An 18,458-nucleotide genomic window follows, 5' to 3' on the forward strand; every position below is an offset into this window, starting at 1 on the left:
CAGTCCCGAGTATAAGCCGAGGTACCTAATTTGACATCTGAAAACTGGGAAAGCTTAATGACTCGAGTATAAGCCTAGGGTGAGAAATGCAGCAGCTTCTGGTAAGTTTCAATCAAAAAATTGAGGGTTTCTGCTCCCATTGTAGGTGCCGGCGTCTCGTTTTTGGATGCCGGCGACCATTCTTGGACGCCGGCGAATATTCTTGGAGAATATTCTTGGACGCCGGTGACTATTCTTAGGCGCCGGCGACTATTCTTAGACGCCGGCGACTATTCTTAGACGCCGGCGACTATTATTAGACACCGGCGACCGCTTTTGCGATTGACCCGAGTATAAGCCGAGGTAGAGTTTTTCACCATATTTTGGGGGCTGAAAAACTCGGCTTATACTCGAGTATATACGGTAAGCTTATGTTACTGGTAAGGATCACTGCTTTCTGTAAGGGTGAAAGGTTTGGGGTAAGGAGATGTTTCCTGCAGGAAACTGTATTGAAAATAAAACTTTCTGCTAAAGATCAGACATTCATACCCCAGTGCTACACCTACCCCAGTGCAGTGATGGCAACTAGGTCCATCAGGGTGACAAAAGAAGGGCTTTGAAAAGCCAGGATTGGTTTGTGGTACTTCTTAAGCTTTCACAATCTGAAGTCTGCACAGAATTCTTCAGCATGTCCCAAATGTAACTGGTAAATAGACTTGCAAGATGGGAATTTAAAAATAAATAAATAAATAAATATACATATATATATTTATTTATATATTTTTTTTTTGTGAAGTGAAAGCTGGACATCCCTGATCTACTTTGTTCTTTTCCTTTCCCCATGTTCATATTTTAGATTTCAGTTTGGCTTTGCTCTCTTTTAAGAAGCAGCATCACAGGAAGGTACTGAAGAACTGAACGGCCCACTAAGCTGTGCTATTGACCTGAACGTGGCAGGGCAATGTCCAGCCTAAGTGGATATCTGCCTATTTAAAAATGTATAAGAAATCCATTTCTCAGCTCCTGTGTCTGCTGCTTTGCAGAATTGAAAAGATCAGCGCGTCTGGGTCATGCAGCAGTGCCTAATGCTTATACGAGAGACACATTCGCTTATTTGGTCTTGTCCTGGTCTTGTCCTGGCCGCAGGAGGCTGGAGATGCCTCTTCTCGCTCCCTATTGCCACATGGCTGCGTTTTCTCCATTCTCATGGAACTTGTGCAAGTGATCAGAGTACCTGTACGGAAGAGAGCAAAAGAACATTGGCTACTGTTAGCATGAAACCCTAGTGCATATAATCAATTTTAAATTATTTTATACACAGTACTGTTATTATTATACTTTATATACTATGATTGTTCCACTGGTAGTGGCACCAGGGTGGCCAGTGGGGCAGTGCCTCTCATCCCCCCCAAATTATACCCCCGGGTTAAATTTTAGATACACACTGGCACACAAGACTTGTATTTGCAGAGCAAGCCCTTGCAAAAGTTTTTTACTGCAGAATTTTAGGCAGGACACATGGCTGTATTTACTCTATACAGGCATCAGAGGGCACTTGCCTGGCTTTTTATGGGACAGCCCTTGGGTGCAGGTTTGCACCGAGATTCAAACTAGGCCCTGGCCCAAACAACCCAATAGTGACTCTATGGCAACTTACAGCAGCTCCTCTGGCGTTTGCCTATATGGTAAATAAAATTGCACCAAATAAAATCCCCCAGGCTACATGCACAGACGATCCTGCTGTACTGTGTGTGCAACGATTGATGAAGAGTCCAGCATGCTCTCTACTTTGCCACTATATTTAGCCTCAAATATCCAGCGGGTGTTGTCCTTCTTAAACATGGAACTTAAAATGTGCAATTGCGTATATCTCATATCACACTTGATACGACCAGCCAAGGGAACTCTGGGGTAATTGTAATATTCTTGTATTGAAAGAAAGTACGCTATTTCCTGTAATTCCCAATCCTCAATGACTAGTGAGATCACTATGATATGTGACATCACTATTATATGTGACATCACTATTCACCAATTATGCACCCAATCCTTATTTTTGGGATTTGGCCAAATACCAAATCCTTGACAAAAAATGCAGCCCAATTTTGGGCCCATGTGATCCCAAATTTACATATTCAAATATGAGAAAAATAAAAAAAATTGCATCAACTAAAAGAAAAAAATGCGGTCTCATTCAGTTGTCTAGCGCTTTATAGTCACATGACTTTAAGGGTCCCATTTCAGTGTAGCAGTGTAAAAAGTACTAGGATCCTAGTAAATCTTGGATTTGGTGCCTTTCTAATGAATATATCATTACGTATTGTTTACTAAGCTACATTTTACATGTCTCCTATTATATTAATGTCATTACAGAACAGCATTACTTTCCCTTACCGCAGGGCACATTCTTTTAACAAATGTACATTAAATTATATTAACTCAATTATATTCCACTCTCTTTATATGATGCTGCCTGTGCCCTGTTTTTCAACCAAGCCATAGAGCACTGTGCAACATAGAAATATATATTTCTGCATTAATGCATAGTATCTGTTAGACATTGGTGGGAAAGTAAGGCAATGGCTTTTAATTAGAATGACCTTTTAACTAGGTATAATTCATTTATATTTGCAGCACACGAATGCATTATTTCATGTGTTTGGAACATGGGTGTTTCCCTGTTTTCCAGATAATAGGTCCCAAAGCACTTTCTGTAGGATTTGTATTTGTGTACTGACAAGCAGAATCTAAACCCTCCAAAAATAATGCAAAACATACTAAAGGGGCATATCTGAGCACTTTTGCAATTTACAGCTATGGCTGAACTATAACTGAGCATAACAACAGCCCGTGGGACACAGGGCTCACATTGTGTACTTCAGCTTAATTTAATGTCCCTGAAAGGAAACCTCTCCTCCTGGTCACATATGTGCAGCACTGAGAGATTTTAGTCCTTTTCCCATTAGGCACGAGGCATCCCGGGAGGAATTGCTTTCTATGGAAAGTGATATCCTTGGGTTTGAAGGCTCCGGGGAGATGAGAGGAAGTTGTTTATGGAGGTGGTAAGAATGGGAAACACTATCATTCACTTGCCATATGATTGTCACAAAGCCAACACTTTCTAACATAAAAGCTTTACATTGGTGCATTGAGCTGCGCTATACCGGTGGGGACACAATGGGGTGAAGGCTGCAGGGGAGTCAGGCAGTAAACAGGTTAGATATAGAGCTCTACAGACTTGCTCTTAAAGGAGAACTAAAGCCTAACTAAAGAAGTAGCTAGAAATGTTGTACATTACATTTTGGGCTTCTGTACCAGCCCAAGGCAACCACAGCCCTTTAGCAGGGAAGATCTGTGTCTCCAAAGATGCCCCAGTAGCTCCCCATCTTCTTTTCTGCTGATTCACTGCACATGCTCTGTGTTGCTGTCACTTACTGAGCTTAGGGACCCACTCACAGTATCAGACTGGGACACCAGGGACCCACCCAAGAACCTTTGACCAGGGGCCTACCAATTAATCTTAGACCAGGGGCCCACTCTTAGTACTATTTTTCTTCCTCTCCTCACTCAACCTCTATTCTCCTAATCTCTTTTCTTTACCTACTATCCTCTATTTTTCCATCTATTTAGCCTCTTTGGTCTCATAGAAATAGGGAATGACCATGAAATAGGCCAAATATTTAGCAGCATGAGGACCCACTGACACCTGGGCCCACCAGGACTTTTCCTGGTATCCCAGTGGGCCGGTCCGACACTGCCCACTCACAATATACAGTACACATAGAATAGAAATGTCACAATATAAGGCTGATTAGTAATTAATACAGATAATTACTACATGGCAGCACAGAAACCAGTGCAATTAGCATCAGAATTTAATAATCAGCCCTGTAGTATCAGCTTATATTACAGGCCAACCGCATTTTCTACTTAATAATTAGTGACGACCCCTAAGCTTAGCTTCTCAACAGCTGCTCAGAGCCCACTGAGCATGTGAGTGTCACAGACACTTTCCAAGATGGTGACCCCCTGTGACAAGTTTGAAGTCCTGGATCATTGCTGCTATTGATAAACTGAAAGGTCATTACATCAAATTTGGAAGTTTTAGCCATATTAATTTTTAGGGTTTAGTTCTCCTTTAAAGGAACCTTTGTGCACAGTGGCCAACCTACCTAGCCACTGGTAAAATGCTATTGTGTTTTAAACCTTGCTGTTTCTGGTACCTACGGGCTTACAGTAAGGACAGATTCTGAAAATTGGTTTGTGGACATGGGAAAGTTGACATGTGCTGAAGCTATTGGTCATTTTTATAACTCAGTTTTCAGGGGAACTAAATCAGATTAATATGTTGAAGAATCAATACCAGTCATGTACAGCCCCCCATGAATAGATGATCCAGCCAGAGGTGCAGCTGAGCAGCAAGTGGATTTAATGGGAAGCTCAGCAAGCAATAAGTACCACTTCCTATTACTCTATCTATACACATACTTTTTAGCGCAGTAAGCAGCACAGTCTCTCTCCACACTCTCGCTCCAGGCCGTCTTGTACAATACCTGTTAAAAGAAGGTAAAAGATAATGCACTTAATACTAGACATTGTTACTTCTTGCAGTTTTACCCGTTTCAGACACATTTTAACCCTTTTATTGCAGTGGGTCATGTGATGATAAGCAATACAGTCATAAGCCAAAGGACATATAAAAGAGAGTGAAGATTGTGATTGTATTCAGTGTGGGACTGGGATGCCAGGGGCCCACCAGAAAACCTTAGACTGTGTTCCCACTTTCCAAACTATTATTCCTTCTCACTCACCCTCTTTATTCTCCTAGTTTTTTATATCTACTTACTATATTCTTCCATTATTAATTTTTTCCATAAAGAAATAGCGAATAGCCATGAAATAGGCCAAATGGTTAGAAGCAAGAGGGCCACTGACACCTGGGCCCACCGGGAGTTTTCCTGGTATTCTGGTGGGCCAGTCCGACACTGATTGTATTTTAATGACTGCACACAAAGCTGCTTCTCTGACTATTTGCATCAATACCTGTGAGTGGGCGATGCCATACTTGTCTTGACAGAGTCATTCTATATAGATTTCAGCAATCATAAATAGATATTGTTGCTCTTTTGTAGTCTATGGGAAGTTAAATGCAAATGGTATGTCGATTAATCTTCCCTTTTAAAGGAACAGTTCAGTGTAAAAATAAATAACTGGGTAAATAGATAGGCTGTGCAGAATAAAACGTGTTTCTAATATAATTAGTTAGCCAAAAATGTATTGTGTAAAGGCTGGAGTGACTGGATGTGTAACATAATAGCCAGAACACTACTTCCTGCTTTTCAGCTCTCTAACTCTGAGTTAGTCAGCGACTTGAAGGGGGGCTACATGGGACATAATTGTTCAGTGAATTTGCAATTGATCCTCAGCATTCAGCTCAGATTCAAAAGCAACAGTTATGACCCATGTGGTCCCCCCTCAAGTCACTGATTGGTTACTGCCTGGTAACCAATCAGTGGAAACCAAGAGAGCTGAAAAGCAGGAAGTAGTGTTGTGGCTATTATGTTAGACATCCAGTCACTCCAAACTTTATACATTACATATTTGTCCAACTAGCTATATTGGAAATATTTTTTATTTTGCAGAGCCTATCTATTTACCAGTTTTTTTTTATACTGAACAATTCCTTTAAGACAGGGGTCCCCAAATGCTGGGCCACGAACACCCCTGCACTGGAGTGCCCAGCCCAAAAAAGAGGCGTGCCGAATTGGACGTTGGCGCATCCAAACTTGCTGCTAACCCCGCCCCGACCAACCGACCCCTCCCCTGGCCCGGTGACCCCATCCTGATCCTTGCCAAAAACAAAATTATTTGCACTGGTCCAAAAAAGGTTGGGGACCACTGCTTTAAGATATTGCATGAATATAAAGCACTAATAGTAAAAGACGAAGTGATGAAAGCAGCACTCTCTATACATAAATCATAAACACCCACTGTGCAGAAGTTCCCACTAGTCTGCTATAATGGCCCCCAGAGGATGCTAAAAAAAAACCCAACCCAAATATAAAGCGTGAGTTAGTGGTGAATGTGGGCAGCACATTTCCAGTTCTGCATATCAATCTGCCAGCTACCTGTACTGTCTCCAATGAACTGATACAAGAACAAGGCAAATGGGCACAAGTATATACAGTATGTACCCTGCAAGCCACGCGGAGCCATATACAATGTGTGTGACACTTGGTGATGGGGAGTAGTGTTTAAAGATGGAAAGGTTGTTTATATATATATATATATATATATATATATATATATATATATATATATATATATATAAATTCATTAATTAATTAATTTTTTAAAATATACTTAAGACCTGTGAGTGCAGTTTCTATTCGATGGACTATTACTTTGGTTTTTGTGTATTTTTTAGTAATTTTACTAAAAAACACTTTGTGGTAGCAGTTTATCAGTTTAGCTTTTATGAGGGAGCCACCAAGAAAGAAGCACAACACTGATGCAGCTGTTTGATTGGAGTTCAGCTGGCGACCATGTGGCCTGTGTGGCCCCAACCTGAGGGGACTTGTACTAGATCTAAATGCATTTGTTGTATCTAATGCTAATTGTTATACACTGTGTTTTTTTTTATTGGGAGCTGTTCATCATATCTGCATGTGATATTATAATGCAGTGAAGTGCAACATGGATTTATGTATTCAAAGCTACTTACCAAAAAGACCAGGCAATGCAGGAAAAGGGTGTAGAAAAATGCGATCGTCCGAGCCACTTTGTTAGAAAGAACGAGTTTTCCCTGGAAAAGTAAAACCATTTCACATTACTTAATGCTAATTGTTCTTTGTCCTTTAATGTTATGGCATTTATCATTCATTTGTAATTTTTCCAGCTGATCTGCAAGAAGACACACAAATACTTTTGTTCAAAAACATTACGGAAATATTCAGTACTCGTCCAAGATCAGCTGCTTAAAGGGATACTGTCATGGTAAAAAAAAGTTTTTTTTCAAAACGCATCAGTTAATAGTGCTGCTCCAGCAGAATTCTGCACTGAAATCCATTTCTCAAAAGAGCAAGCAGATTTTTTTTATATTTAATTTTGAAATCTGACATGGGGCTAGAGATATTGTCAGTTTCCCAGCTGCCCTCAGTCATATGACTTGTGCTCTGATAAACTTCAGTCACTCTTTACTGCTGTACTGCAAGTTGGAGTGATATCACCCCCCCCCCCAGCAGCCTTACAACAGAACAATGGGAAGGTAACAAGACAGCAGCTCCATAACACAAGATAACAGCTGCCTGGTAGATCTAAGAACAGCACTCAATAGTAAAATCTAGGTCCCACTGCGACACATTCAGTTACATTGAGTAGGTGAAACAGTCTGCCAGAAAGCAGTTCCATCCTAAAGCGCTGGCTTTCTGAAAGCACACGACCAGGCAAAATTACCTGAGATGGCACTTATACACCAATATTACAACTAAAAAAATACACTTGCTGGTTTAGGAATCAAATTTTATATTGTAGAGTGAATTATTTGCAGTGTGCAGTTTAGAAATAAAACTTAAGATAGTGGTGTAACAAAGGGAATGGGATTAAGAAATCAATGGTGATTTAGAGTAGGGACTTCTTGGAGCATCAATGACTGTGATGGGCAATCATTTTAATTTCCAACATTATCAGTAGATGAGATCAGGTCAACAATATCAAATTTCATAACATTTATTGGGTTATTTACCACGTCTCAGGCAAAGCACAAGAGCTCACCCCTTACTGCTCATGCACAGGGCATTTCACTTTTCCACAGCCGAGTGTCAGAATTGTGGAAGCCACAAGAGAACGGAAGTCTGGCTCAGGTACAGTAAATAACAATGGGATCAACCCATTTTTGAGTCTTCACCCACAGTTTAAGTTTTATCAAGGGTGCATTTTCAATAAAGAACATCTAGGCATAAAAAGAAATGCCTCACAATACTAAAATGCTGGAAATAAGAGCAGTTATTGAACGTTACCATGCTGAGCGTAGCCTTGTCCCACGGACTGAGACTCAGATACTTCCTCTGGCGTTCCTGAAATCCAAGCACAATACTTTCAGACATTTGCTGAATATATGATTATGTGAATACGGTGAGACCGCACAAATATAAAAGCATCACTTTAAAGGGGACCTGTCACCCAGCCATAAAAAGCTGTATAATAAAAGTTATTTTCCAATTAAACATGAAATCCAAATTCTTTTTTTTTATTAAATCATTAAAAACCCATTTAAAAATCTCAGCAGTCAATCAAATATTGACTGTCCCTCCTTTATGCCTTAGGCAAAAAATTACTTTCACTTTACATTCAGCACTTTCTAGATGCCACTATACCCTGTTCTTTTAACCATTTAATTGTGAAGCCATGGCATGGGGATGGACAACAGGTCCCCTATTCTGGTGCACAAACAAGATTCTGAGATGATACAAGGCTTGCCCTAATAACATTGTATACAAAATGACTCCTGCCTTCTTGCTATAATTATGAATTCCCAGACTGGAGGAAACAAGATTCAAATAATTTATACAGTGTAATTAAAGTTCATTTTGCTTGACTAATGTGATAAAATAGGATTAAGAATAATTTCTTTGAGTGACGGGTCCCCTTTAAACAGTGCAAATCATTTTAAAGATACATTTCGTTGAACCTACAGTCATTTATAAAACCCAGAACCCACATAATGTCAGATGTCGGACACCAAACCAGGCCAAGAGAAAGTACTCTTTGCTTCCTACTTGCCTTTCTATGTCCCCATAGCTGTACCTTTTCACAAACCAACATTGGGCTAAATTAGAATGCAAAGAAGGGTGTAGACATCCAACTGAGCAGAATTACCCACAATGCCATTTAGGCACAACCTGCGTCTGCCTATGTCTCGCAGATTATATGAGATTATAACAGGTATGGGTGTTTTAATAATAAAAATAATTTGTGGGTCGTGTTTAATATGCAAAGGACTTTTATTATACAGCTTTTTATGTCTGGGTGACAGGTCCCCTTTAACTGTATGACTGTATGATAAACTAAAGGCAATGGTATGATCTAAGTGAATGGCAGGTGACAGCAAATTCTTTGGCTGACCATGAAAACGGAGGAAGAACAATTGTATGTAGCAATGGACAGGGGCGATCCTGGCCTTTCCACCCCCTGAGGCAGCAGCAGTTGCTGCTGCCCCCCCTCCCCCGGAAATTCGCTCTTAAAGTACCAGGAGCAGCATTTTTGCTGCCCCTGGTACCTAGTGGGGCGCTGCCGCCAGAGGCGACAGCCTCAACTCGCACCCCTGGCAATGGAGAACGCGTTATTCATATACGTCTCACTAAGTGCATTCCTGTAGTTTTAGGAAGCATCATGTGGTTTCAGGTAAGTGATATCAAGACCACAAGGTAAATATGGAGGTTGATTTCCACTGAAAAGGTCTATAAATGCTGGCTCATATTCTATGACTTGGCCTCCTCAAGCAAACTTCAAGTATTAACATTTAACAATCCAATTTATTATCTGCCTGGTCGGTACTCACAGGGTTTATTGCACACAGAATGGCATGTCCTTATGTACACTCAAAAACAAACACAAATCAATCACTTTAAGGAACAAGTGCAAATGATACACTGTATGTTTTGTAACATAACACTCACTGAAATTACTCTGCTTGAGTAAAAATGAAAGACTTCTGGAAATGGCAGCATAAAAAGCTAAAATGCAAGTTCTTGCTGAGGGTCCCGATGTGGCCGAGGGTATGGGACAAAGTAAGTTAGGTTGAAAAAAAGACACACGTCCAAGTTCAACCTTTTAAGTCTATATATAACCTGCCTAACCGCTAAGAAATTAAGTTGCAAATTGTATTCCCCCAGACCAGCGCTCTTCTTTAGAAAAAAAATGCACATGCTGTGGGATCAGCCCTGGACTGGTAATTTGCTGGTCTGGTTTATAGTATTGTTGGTAATAGGAAAAAAATAAATAAAAATAAAGTATAGTAAAAAAAAAAAAAGTTTGTGACCCTACTGACATACAGGGATAGTGTCTATAACTGTTTATGGCCTAGACCAGGGGTCTCCAACATTTTTAAACAGTGAGTCACATGCAAATGTAAAAAAAATAGTTGGGGAGCAACACAAGCATGGAAAAAGTCCCTGGGGATGTCAAATAAGGGTTGTGATTGACTATTAGACCTATAGGGGAAAATTTACTAAAGGGCAAGTGAATAACGCGGATGGAAATTTGCCAGCGTGACATCATTTCGGTACTTTGCCAACGGTCGTTGGTGTAACTTCGCTAGCAAAGGAGATAGACTCTAGCGGTACTTCACTCCTTAATGCCTGGCGAATTTGCGATCTGGCGAATGGACGTATCTATGCAAATTCACTAAGACGTGGATTTTACTGAACGTTACCACTTGCGCCAGACTTGCTTTCGCCACCTCAAACCAGGCGAAGTGCAATAGAGTAGATAGGAGTTCCTCAAAAAATAGTTGAAACATTTTCAAAAAACGCTGGCGTCTTTTCCTTTTTCTGGGTGATAGGCTGCAAAAGTATGTAAATTTTTTTTGGGGAAACCAGCTTCCCCCCTACATTTACTAACATATGGCACATAAACTATACACTGGGCTCATGTGTAGGGCAATATAACAATTTTATTTTATTTTATTAAGGTTCCCTGGGCTTGTGTAGTGTAATGTATTTGCTGCAACATATACGTCCATTGAACTTTAACTTCCCGCCGTATGCAAATTAGCCAACGCTAAGGCATCTTCGCATCGCTTGGTGCAGTAACGCTAGCACAACTTTGCCAGCATTCGGCAACCTGGACAGAACTTCGGATTTTAGTAAATTAGCGTTGTCCTGGCGAATCTACTCCTGGCGAAGTGTTGTGCTGTGAGCGAAGCCGTCGCTGGCGAATTTTCGGAAGTTAGTGAATTTGCCCCATAGACGCTATGTGGACTGGCAGGCTACAGGAGGCTCTACTTGGCAGTACACATGGTTTATAAAGCTTGCCTTGAAGCCAAGAATTTAAATATAAGCACCTGCTTTGAGGCCACTGGGCGCAACATCCAGGGGTTTGGTGAGCAAAACTAAATACCAGACAGCCCTGCCTGCCATATGGGTTTGTTATGACCTGACTGGTTATGGCCAAGGGAACAGGGATATTCTTTGAGCCTGTACAGAGTCTAGCCATACCTCCCAACATTTGAAAAATGGAAAGGACAGAAAGTAGTTTGACATGTCCATTTTACGACCAAACCCCCTAATTACCATGTCCATTTTACAAAATTTGTCAGGTTATGAAAGTTGGAACACATTTCTGGGAGTTTTAGGTCAATGTTGTATGTTTTATAACAGTTTTGCCAATGGAGATGAAATTGTCCTTTAAGCTGCTAGTCTCAGTTATCCCAAGAGAACGGCTTAACTTAAAGGGCATGTAAATGCTGTATTTTGTATACTAAATATAAACATGAACTTACTGCACCACAAGCCTAATCAAACAAATAATTTATGCTTTCAAAGTTGGCTACAGGGTGTCACCATCTTGTAACTTTGTTAAACATCTTTGCAAGACTAAGACTGTGCACATGCTCAGTGTGGTCTGGGCTGCTTAGGGATTGTCATAAACAAAGCTGCTTGAGTTCTGCATGGCTGGGAAGTAAGACGGGGGCTCCCCCTGCTGTTTATAAGTATGAGTGTTTCCCTGCTCAGCAGTTAGGGACCATCTGACAATTCCTATCCATAGCAGTAAATTAAGGGAGAATTTCACTGCATACAGTGAGGTTTCTTATAAAAACGGTACACATTTTGGAGATAGTTTCCTTTTTCATTAAAGAAAGTAAAAATGGGATTTTATTTTTTTGCCTTTACATGCCCTTTAAATAGTTACAATTGTATATTTGCTTATCTGAAATTGTTAAAAAGGTATCAAAGTGCACCTGCTGAGGGTTCTGGGTTTTCTGCCAAGTTTCAGTTTCAGAAACTCTGTATCTTTTTCTGGTGTCAGTGCAGGTGATCAACGAGAAATTCTGAACTTTTTAATAAAAAGCCAGGACTGCAGCCTGAGCTGTCAAAATCGGGTCTGTCCTGTAGAAAACGGGTCAGTTATGTCTAGGCTTGCTTGGGTATTTCACTGTACTAAGCCCAAATTAATGGAAATGGTTAAGAGTATTGTAGCTGTTTAAGCTGTTGCTAAATGATAGTGGAGTTTTGTTCCAATGTAGGAGAATGTAGAATCTCATTTTACTAAATATCAAATTCTGAACTGAAATGCTTTGAGTAATGCTTTGTAGATTCCAGGCTACACTGCTGACCTGTAACATGGTGCAGGGGTGGGTTAATCACATAACCATGACTTGGTAAAGGAGCTGGTAAATGAGTTAAAAGAACAGCAATACCAGTGAGATTCAAGGGGAGGGGTGTTCTTGTTGCGCAGGAAGAGGTACATGGCCCACTCATTAATCATCCTGAAATGCTGACTAAGTGCTTCATTCTCCCTTTGCTTTTTCAGAAGTTTCTAAATCCTCAAGTAACTTTGTCTGGACAGAAGCACAGAGCTCAGCCAGGAATGTGGATCTGAGGCCGAAGTCAGGGAATCAGATATAGCATGAGAATTATATTCCAAAACACTGTGTGGCTCACCAAGCCGGCCGTGTCACAAATAAACACTATCAAGCAGAACAATGAAGCATGCACTTTGTAGGGGGAGCGAGCCAATATTTTAGCCTGTATTATTGGCACTCCCCCATTGTGGCTACCAGCAGCCTTATTGGTGTATAAATATTCCCCTAAATCTCTCATATAATAAGGCTGAAAGTAGTTCTTTCTGATAGGAACTCTACACAGAAAGTCCTAGGATAATTGGCTGGCAAGGCTGTTTTTAGAAGACCCTAAAACTATTTAGTGGTTTCTGAAATATTAGCAGTTCTGGACAGCACAGACTTTCAGCATAACAACGTGTTTGAAGGTTGGAGTGTCTGTATAGTTGGAGTGCATTCTGCTAGGCTCCCTGCACAGAAGGTCCCAGGCTTGTTTGGTAAGGTAGAGCCGAGTACTGAGAACATTGTTGTGTGGCTGGTGCCAATTAGCTTGGGACCTTCCATGCAGAGCTGTCAACCTTTCTAGCTATATTTATAGGGGGCTTGAATCATGTTGCCGAAAATGTCTGCAGAAGTGCTGTGACGCACATCTGAATGTCTCCTGAAGCCACACGCCCTGCGCATGTGCACATCCCACCACTTATGTTACTAACATGTTCTGCACATGTGCACATCAGATGTTTGCTGAAAATTATCCGAAATCTCGAAAAATTGACAGAAATCGGGGGGGGGGGGCTGGAGGGGATTCTTGATGAGTGATGGGAAACCAGGGGGGATTAAGCCCAAAATCTGGTAATTCCAGAAAAAATAAGGGGGGGGGGGTGTTTGACAGCTTTGTTCCATGCTCCATTCCATGCAGCATACCTAGCAGATTGCTAAGTATGCCCTAAAAATGATGTTTATTATAACATTGAGAATTGAGTAGTGTGACAACGTACAGACAGGCTGTGCTTAGGAATTACTGGCCCCCCATCCCTTAAACCTTGGGAAGGTGAATGATTTAACTGGGCTGAAGATGGAGGTCCTTGAACATTGTAGGAAAGCAGCTGTCCCAATGTGAGAGTGAATAAGATACATAATCACGGATCAGCCTGTTGCTGAACAACTACCAGCTCCCCCCCCAACAGCCTAATGTGCCACAAGGCACGAAATGCGTAAGGCTAACACTTGGGATGTTGTTTAATAAATTACTTTTTATTTGCATCATACTTTGGAGTGAGGTCCGTTTTTTGTGCCAGCCTACAATTGAATCGAATATGTATGACATTACCTCCCCAAGCTAAAGGTCTGGGGCTTGAGCACCTGGACCCCTTGGTAATATTAGTAAGTGTACGTTACTGTTCACAAGTATACAATACTGGACAATTTTCCTCTTTTTCCCTCCCCCTTTTTTTTACCCTTTATTATAATGTAGGGATGCACCGAATCCAGGATTCGGTTCGGGATTCGGCCTTTTCCAGCACGATTCGGATTCGGCCGAATCCTTCTGCCCGGGCGAACCAAATCCGAATCCTAATTTACATATGCAAATTATGGGCGGGGAGGGAAATCCCGTGACTTTTTGTAAGAAGACAAGGAAGTAAAAAATATTTTCCCCTTCCCACCCCTAATTTGCATATGCAAATTAGGGTTCTGATTCGGTTCGGTATTCGGCCAAATCTTTCACGAAGGATTCGGGGGTTCGGCCGAATCCAAAATAGTGGATTCAGTGCATCCCTATTATAATGTAGACCAGCTCAGCTCCTAGACCAGCTCAGGATTTATAAAATAAACAGTTCTTTGATGCCACTGAAGTGTTCTTGTATTGTCTCGTGCTCAATCTAACAGGGGTCTGGTTGTTACCAAGTCCAGGCTAAATGTATTGTGTAATCATGAAAATCCGCTGGAGAGCAAATAAGTCCAATGACTTTGTGCATTTATTCAGAGGAACATGTAGTGCCATGCATCTCTCAATAAATTAACAAAGAAATTGAACGTATCTGCTCTCCAGTTGATTTTCATTATTACAGCTGTTTTTATTACAAAGTTGTGCTCTTGGATGCCTCTGTGTATGTCTGGTGTGTGTCTGACCTTGGAACACAGGCCTAAAGCCTTAAATACAAATCTGTAAAGCCTTTACATGTAACCAGCAGACATATACATGACATGGCCCTTGGCTTTCAGATCCTATAAGGACTTTACCTTTCTGCTAAATGACGTAAATGGGTCAAGTCGTTCCTCATACTGGGAAGAATAACGTAGCTCAGTGTCATCACTTTTGCTTCCCTGAAAGAAAGACAATAAATATATATATATACTTTATTAGCAGCAAATCATTGTTTTATGCTAAAGACAGGGAAGCCAAATCCTATACTTAGTATTACAAACAGCAAAAGAACCCTGCAAACAGGAATGAATGGTTCACTTTGTTCTAGAAGCAGGAATGGAGTGACCTCTGGTGGTAGCACGAAAAATTAAACCCGGTACAGATCTTTACAAAAAGGAGAGATATGAGTGGGCATTCTTAGTGCAGAGACACATGCTCAGATTCGGGGAGATTTAGTCGCCCGGCAATAAATCGTCTCTTCTTCAAGGCAACTAATCTCCCCAAACTGCCTCCTGCCGGCGGCAGTTTGCCGCGTGAGGCAACTTCGGAAAACAAAGCGCACCTATTGCCATCCCGCCGGCAGGCAGTTCAGGGAGATTAGTTGCCCCGAAGAAGAGGAGGTTTGTCGCTGGGCAACTAATTTCCCCGAATCTGAGTGTGTGTCTCTGCCTTAACTGTCCAAACTGATTGAAAAATGTCATCTTTTTTTAACAGTTAAACCCTGAATTTTCATTCTCAAGAGGACCAGAAATAAAACCATTTAGGAATTTAAAATGGTGGCGCATTAAACATTTAGCATATACATGTATGGGACCTGGGATCAGTGGCGTAACTAGTTGTTACTGGGCCCCATAGCAAATTCAATTTAGGGCCCCAAAATATTTATAAGTTGGCCTATTTTACCAAGATATATTAAAATTGCTAATTAATTAGGGTCTCACTGGGCCCCCTACACTCCTGGGCCCCCCTGCAACCGCAGGGTCTGCTTCCTCTATAGTTACGCCCCTGCCTGGGATATTCCAGATAACGGATCTTTCAATAATTTGGATCCTCTACTTGAAAATCATGTTAACATTAAATAAACCCAATAGGCTGATTTTACTTCCATTAAGGATTAATTATATCTTAGTTTGGGTCAAGTACAAGGTACGGTTTTATTATTACAGAGAAAAAGGAAATCATTTTAAAAAATTTGGATTATTTGGATAAAATGGAGTCTAGGGGAGATGGCCTTTCAGTGGCAAAAGAAAAGACTTAAAACGTGGAACAACATTCACAGGGGATAAAAAGGGCATTTCACGGAAAATGTGCCAAAATGATGACATAAAATTCAGGAAAACTAACTTAAAATCTGGAAAAGAATCACACTGAAATGTATAAGATTGAAATGTACAAAATCTGGGAAAGTGTAAAAATGAGGGAATGTAAAACCGGGGTTTGATAGTTCTTTTCATGTGCAAATATCCACAAAGGCAGTGTAACCGTCGGACGTGTGTGTGGGCAGATCACAAGTGCCATATGTTGTGCAACTGGAAACACGGGAGGTGGAGGTTATGTCAGGTCTGTTTTTTGGATTGAGGTGAATCCGAAGCAACTCACCCTCCCTGGGTAGCTCTGCAGGAATTTAATTTTCTCATACAGCTTAATGTTGTCTGCTCTCAGGTTATCCAACTCGGTCTGAAGGGCTCTCATGGTGTGATGCATCATCCTGTTCTCCTAAATACACACATCAAAGTATATAGAAACACATTTCAATACCAAACGTTTCAAAAGGAACTTCAGTGCAACTTATTTTGTATGTACAACAGAGGAACAAGGGATAGAGATATGTAATATTAACAGGGCCGATCCTAGCTCCTTTGCTGCCTGAGCAGTGGCGGAACTACCGGGGGAGCAGGGGGTGCGAGCGGGCCAGGGCCCGCACCCCCTCAGGGCCCCCCGGCAGTCTGCGCGCTGTACATATCCCGCCCAGTTCAAGGTTTATGGAGGGGGGCGCGGGGCCCGGCTGTGCGTCCTGCGCCAGGGCCCGCCCCCGTTTCTGTGCCTGAGGTAGCGTGCTGCTACTGCCAGGCTCAGATTTGTGGCGAGACCTGGGCCTAGGGCAGCAAAATTGTAGGGGCAGCATGTCGCCCGGCCACATTTCTAAGCGCACTAGGGACGTACAGCCCCCAGTGGTTCGGTGCGTGCACGTTTGAGGGAGGCACGTGAATCGGGCATTAGGACTGTGTGGCCTAGGTGCACCGTGAGGAGGAAATCCGGCTCCTGGCCCTCCAGGGGTCCAGGGTGCTGGCACAGAGAAGCCTTATTATGCTCTCTGAGATTAAACATATTTCCAATTTCAAAAACAGAAATTTGGCTCTTAAAGGTAAACCAGTGAGACACGCCCTCATTGGCACAGCTTCCCTAATTATTAATCTGCAATTTAGTGGTTAAAAGGAGCTCCCAGTTAGAGCAGCCTTGTCCGGTCACTCGCATGTGCATAATGAACAGCTGCCCAGAATTGCTAATTACGCGCATGCACGTGACCTCACATGCGCATGTTAGTGACTGGATATGGCTGCTAGAACCGGGAGATCCCGGTGCGGGTAGCCTAGCGCGGGTGGGGGGCATTTAAAAAAAAAAAAGACTGTTATCCCAAACGGAATGCGGGCTCAATTAGTCCGCACCTTTGTTTGGGGATAACATTTTTACCCAACAGGTGCCCTTTAAGATACATGTCTTGTTTTATGGTAGGGATTCTCAACAGCCAGGATAACTGTATGTGCTTTTAGGGCAGTGTCACACGGGACTACTTGTCATCCGTAAATCTGTTGCACCTACAAAGCAAATAAATAAACACTGGTGTTTGACTCTGCTCTTGAAACAAAGTATCACCAAGTCAAATAGTCCGTTGAAAAAAAGTTATATGGTGTTCTCATCCCAGGGAACCCCCAGTCGAAGGGTTACCAATTATTTAAGCAATATAGAAAGAATTAAATAGAAAGAGACCTACTATTAGTGAAGCAGTAGCCACATTATTTATAAAATTAAAACGTTTTTATTAGAGCATGCATTAGCCTAACGCGTTTCGTGCCTAAAGGGGGAATTACTCATGCCTACACCAGAAAATACCCTGCCATAGACAATACTGAGAATCTCCTCTAAAACACTCACATAATCACATAATTATCACATAATCGTTCGAAAATGCCTTTGTATGAATTGTATGAATATGAGTAATTTGAGTGTTTTGACAAAGGATTCTGGGTATTTTCTGGCATTTAGTAGCCACAACAAACTGTGGACAACGAGTAGCACCATGTGCCATTTACCTTAACGACTCAGCCTAGTATCAGTTACTCTTCTGAAAGCCTTATTCACATTTATTACACTGCTGCATGGAGATGCTTAGGGCAGAGACACACAGTCAGATTGAGGGAGATTAGTCGCCCAGCAACAAATCTCCTCTTCTTTGGGGCGACCAATCTCCCTGAAACTGCCTTCCTGCCGGCTAGAATGTAAATCGCCAGCGGGATGGCACTCGGAGCGCTTTGTTTCCCGAAGTCGCCTGAAGTTTCCAACTTGAGGACTGCTGTATCTTTAATTCTTGGCAAATGGGTGCAGCTTTCCCCAATCTGGCTACCCAATTACTGGCCAAATCAGATAGATCTGATTGCTTTGCCCCTGGATCATATTAGGAGCCAATGCAGACCATTCGTAGACTGAATTTCTAAACCTGGTCTATACATAATGGCCAATGAAGCCACTGGTGTGACCATGGTCCAGCACAGATAT

At 41.7% G+C, this 18,458-nt stretch overlaps 1 protein-coding gene across 1 annotated transcript in view; it reads right to left on the bottom strand.

Annotated features, from left to right (window-relative positions):
• Nucleotides 1–400: 400 nt before the first annotated feature.
• cux1.S (cut like homeobox 1 S homeolog) overlaps nt 401–18,458 on the bottom strand; it is a 249,974-nt gene continuing 231,916 nt past the window's right edge. Inside the window, exons 18-23 of the mRNA XM_018249101.2 lie at nt 16,284–16,400; nt 14,780–14,863; nt 7,998–8,054; nt 6,704–6,784; nt 4,468–4,532; nt 401–1,213 (exon numbers count right to left, since the gene is read on the bottom strand). Coding sequence (XP_018104590.1) covers nt 1,153–1,213; nt 4,468–4,532; nt 6,704–6,784; nt 7,998–8,054; nt 14,780–14,863; nt 16,284–16,400 — 465 coding nt within the window. The 3' untranslated portion in view covers nt 401–1,152. The remainder of the gene's footprint in view (nt 1,214–4,467; nt 4,533–6,703; nt 6,785–7,997; nt 8,055–14,779; nt 14,864–16,283; nt 16,401–18,458) is intronic.

Source organism: Xenopus laevis, chromosome 2S, assembly GCF_017654675.1.
Source record: "Xenopus laevis strain J_2021 chromosome 2S, Xenopus_laevis_v10.1, whole genome shotgun sequence".
Classification (NCBI taxonomy): Eukaryota; Metazoa; Chordata; class Amphibia; order Anura; family Pipidae; genus Xenopus; species Xenopus laevis.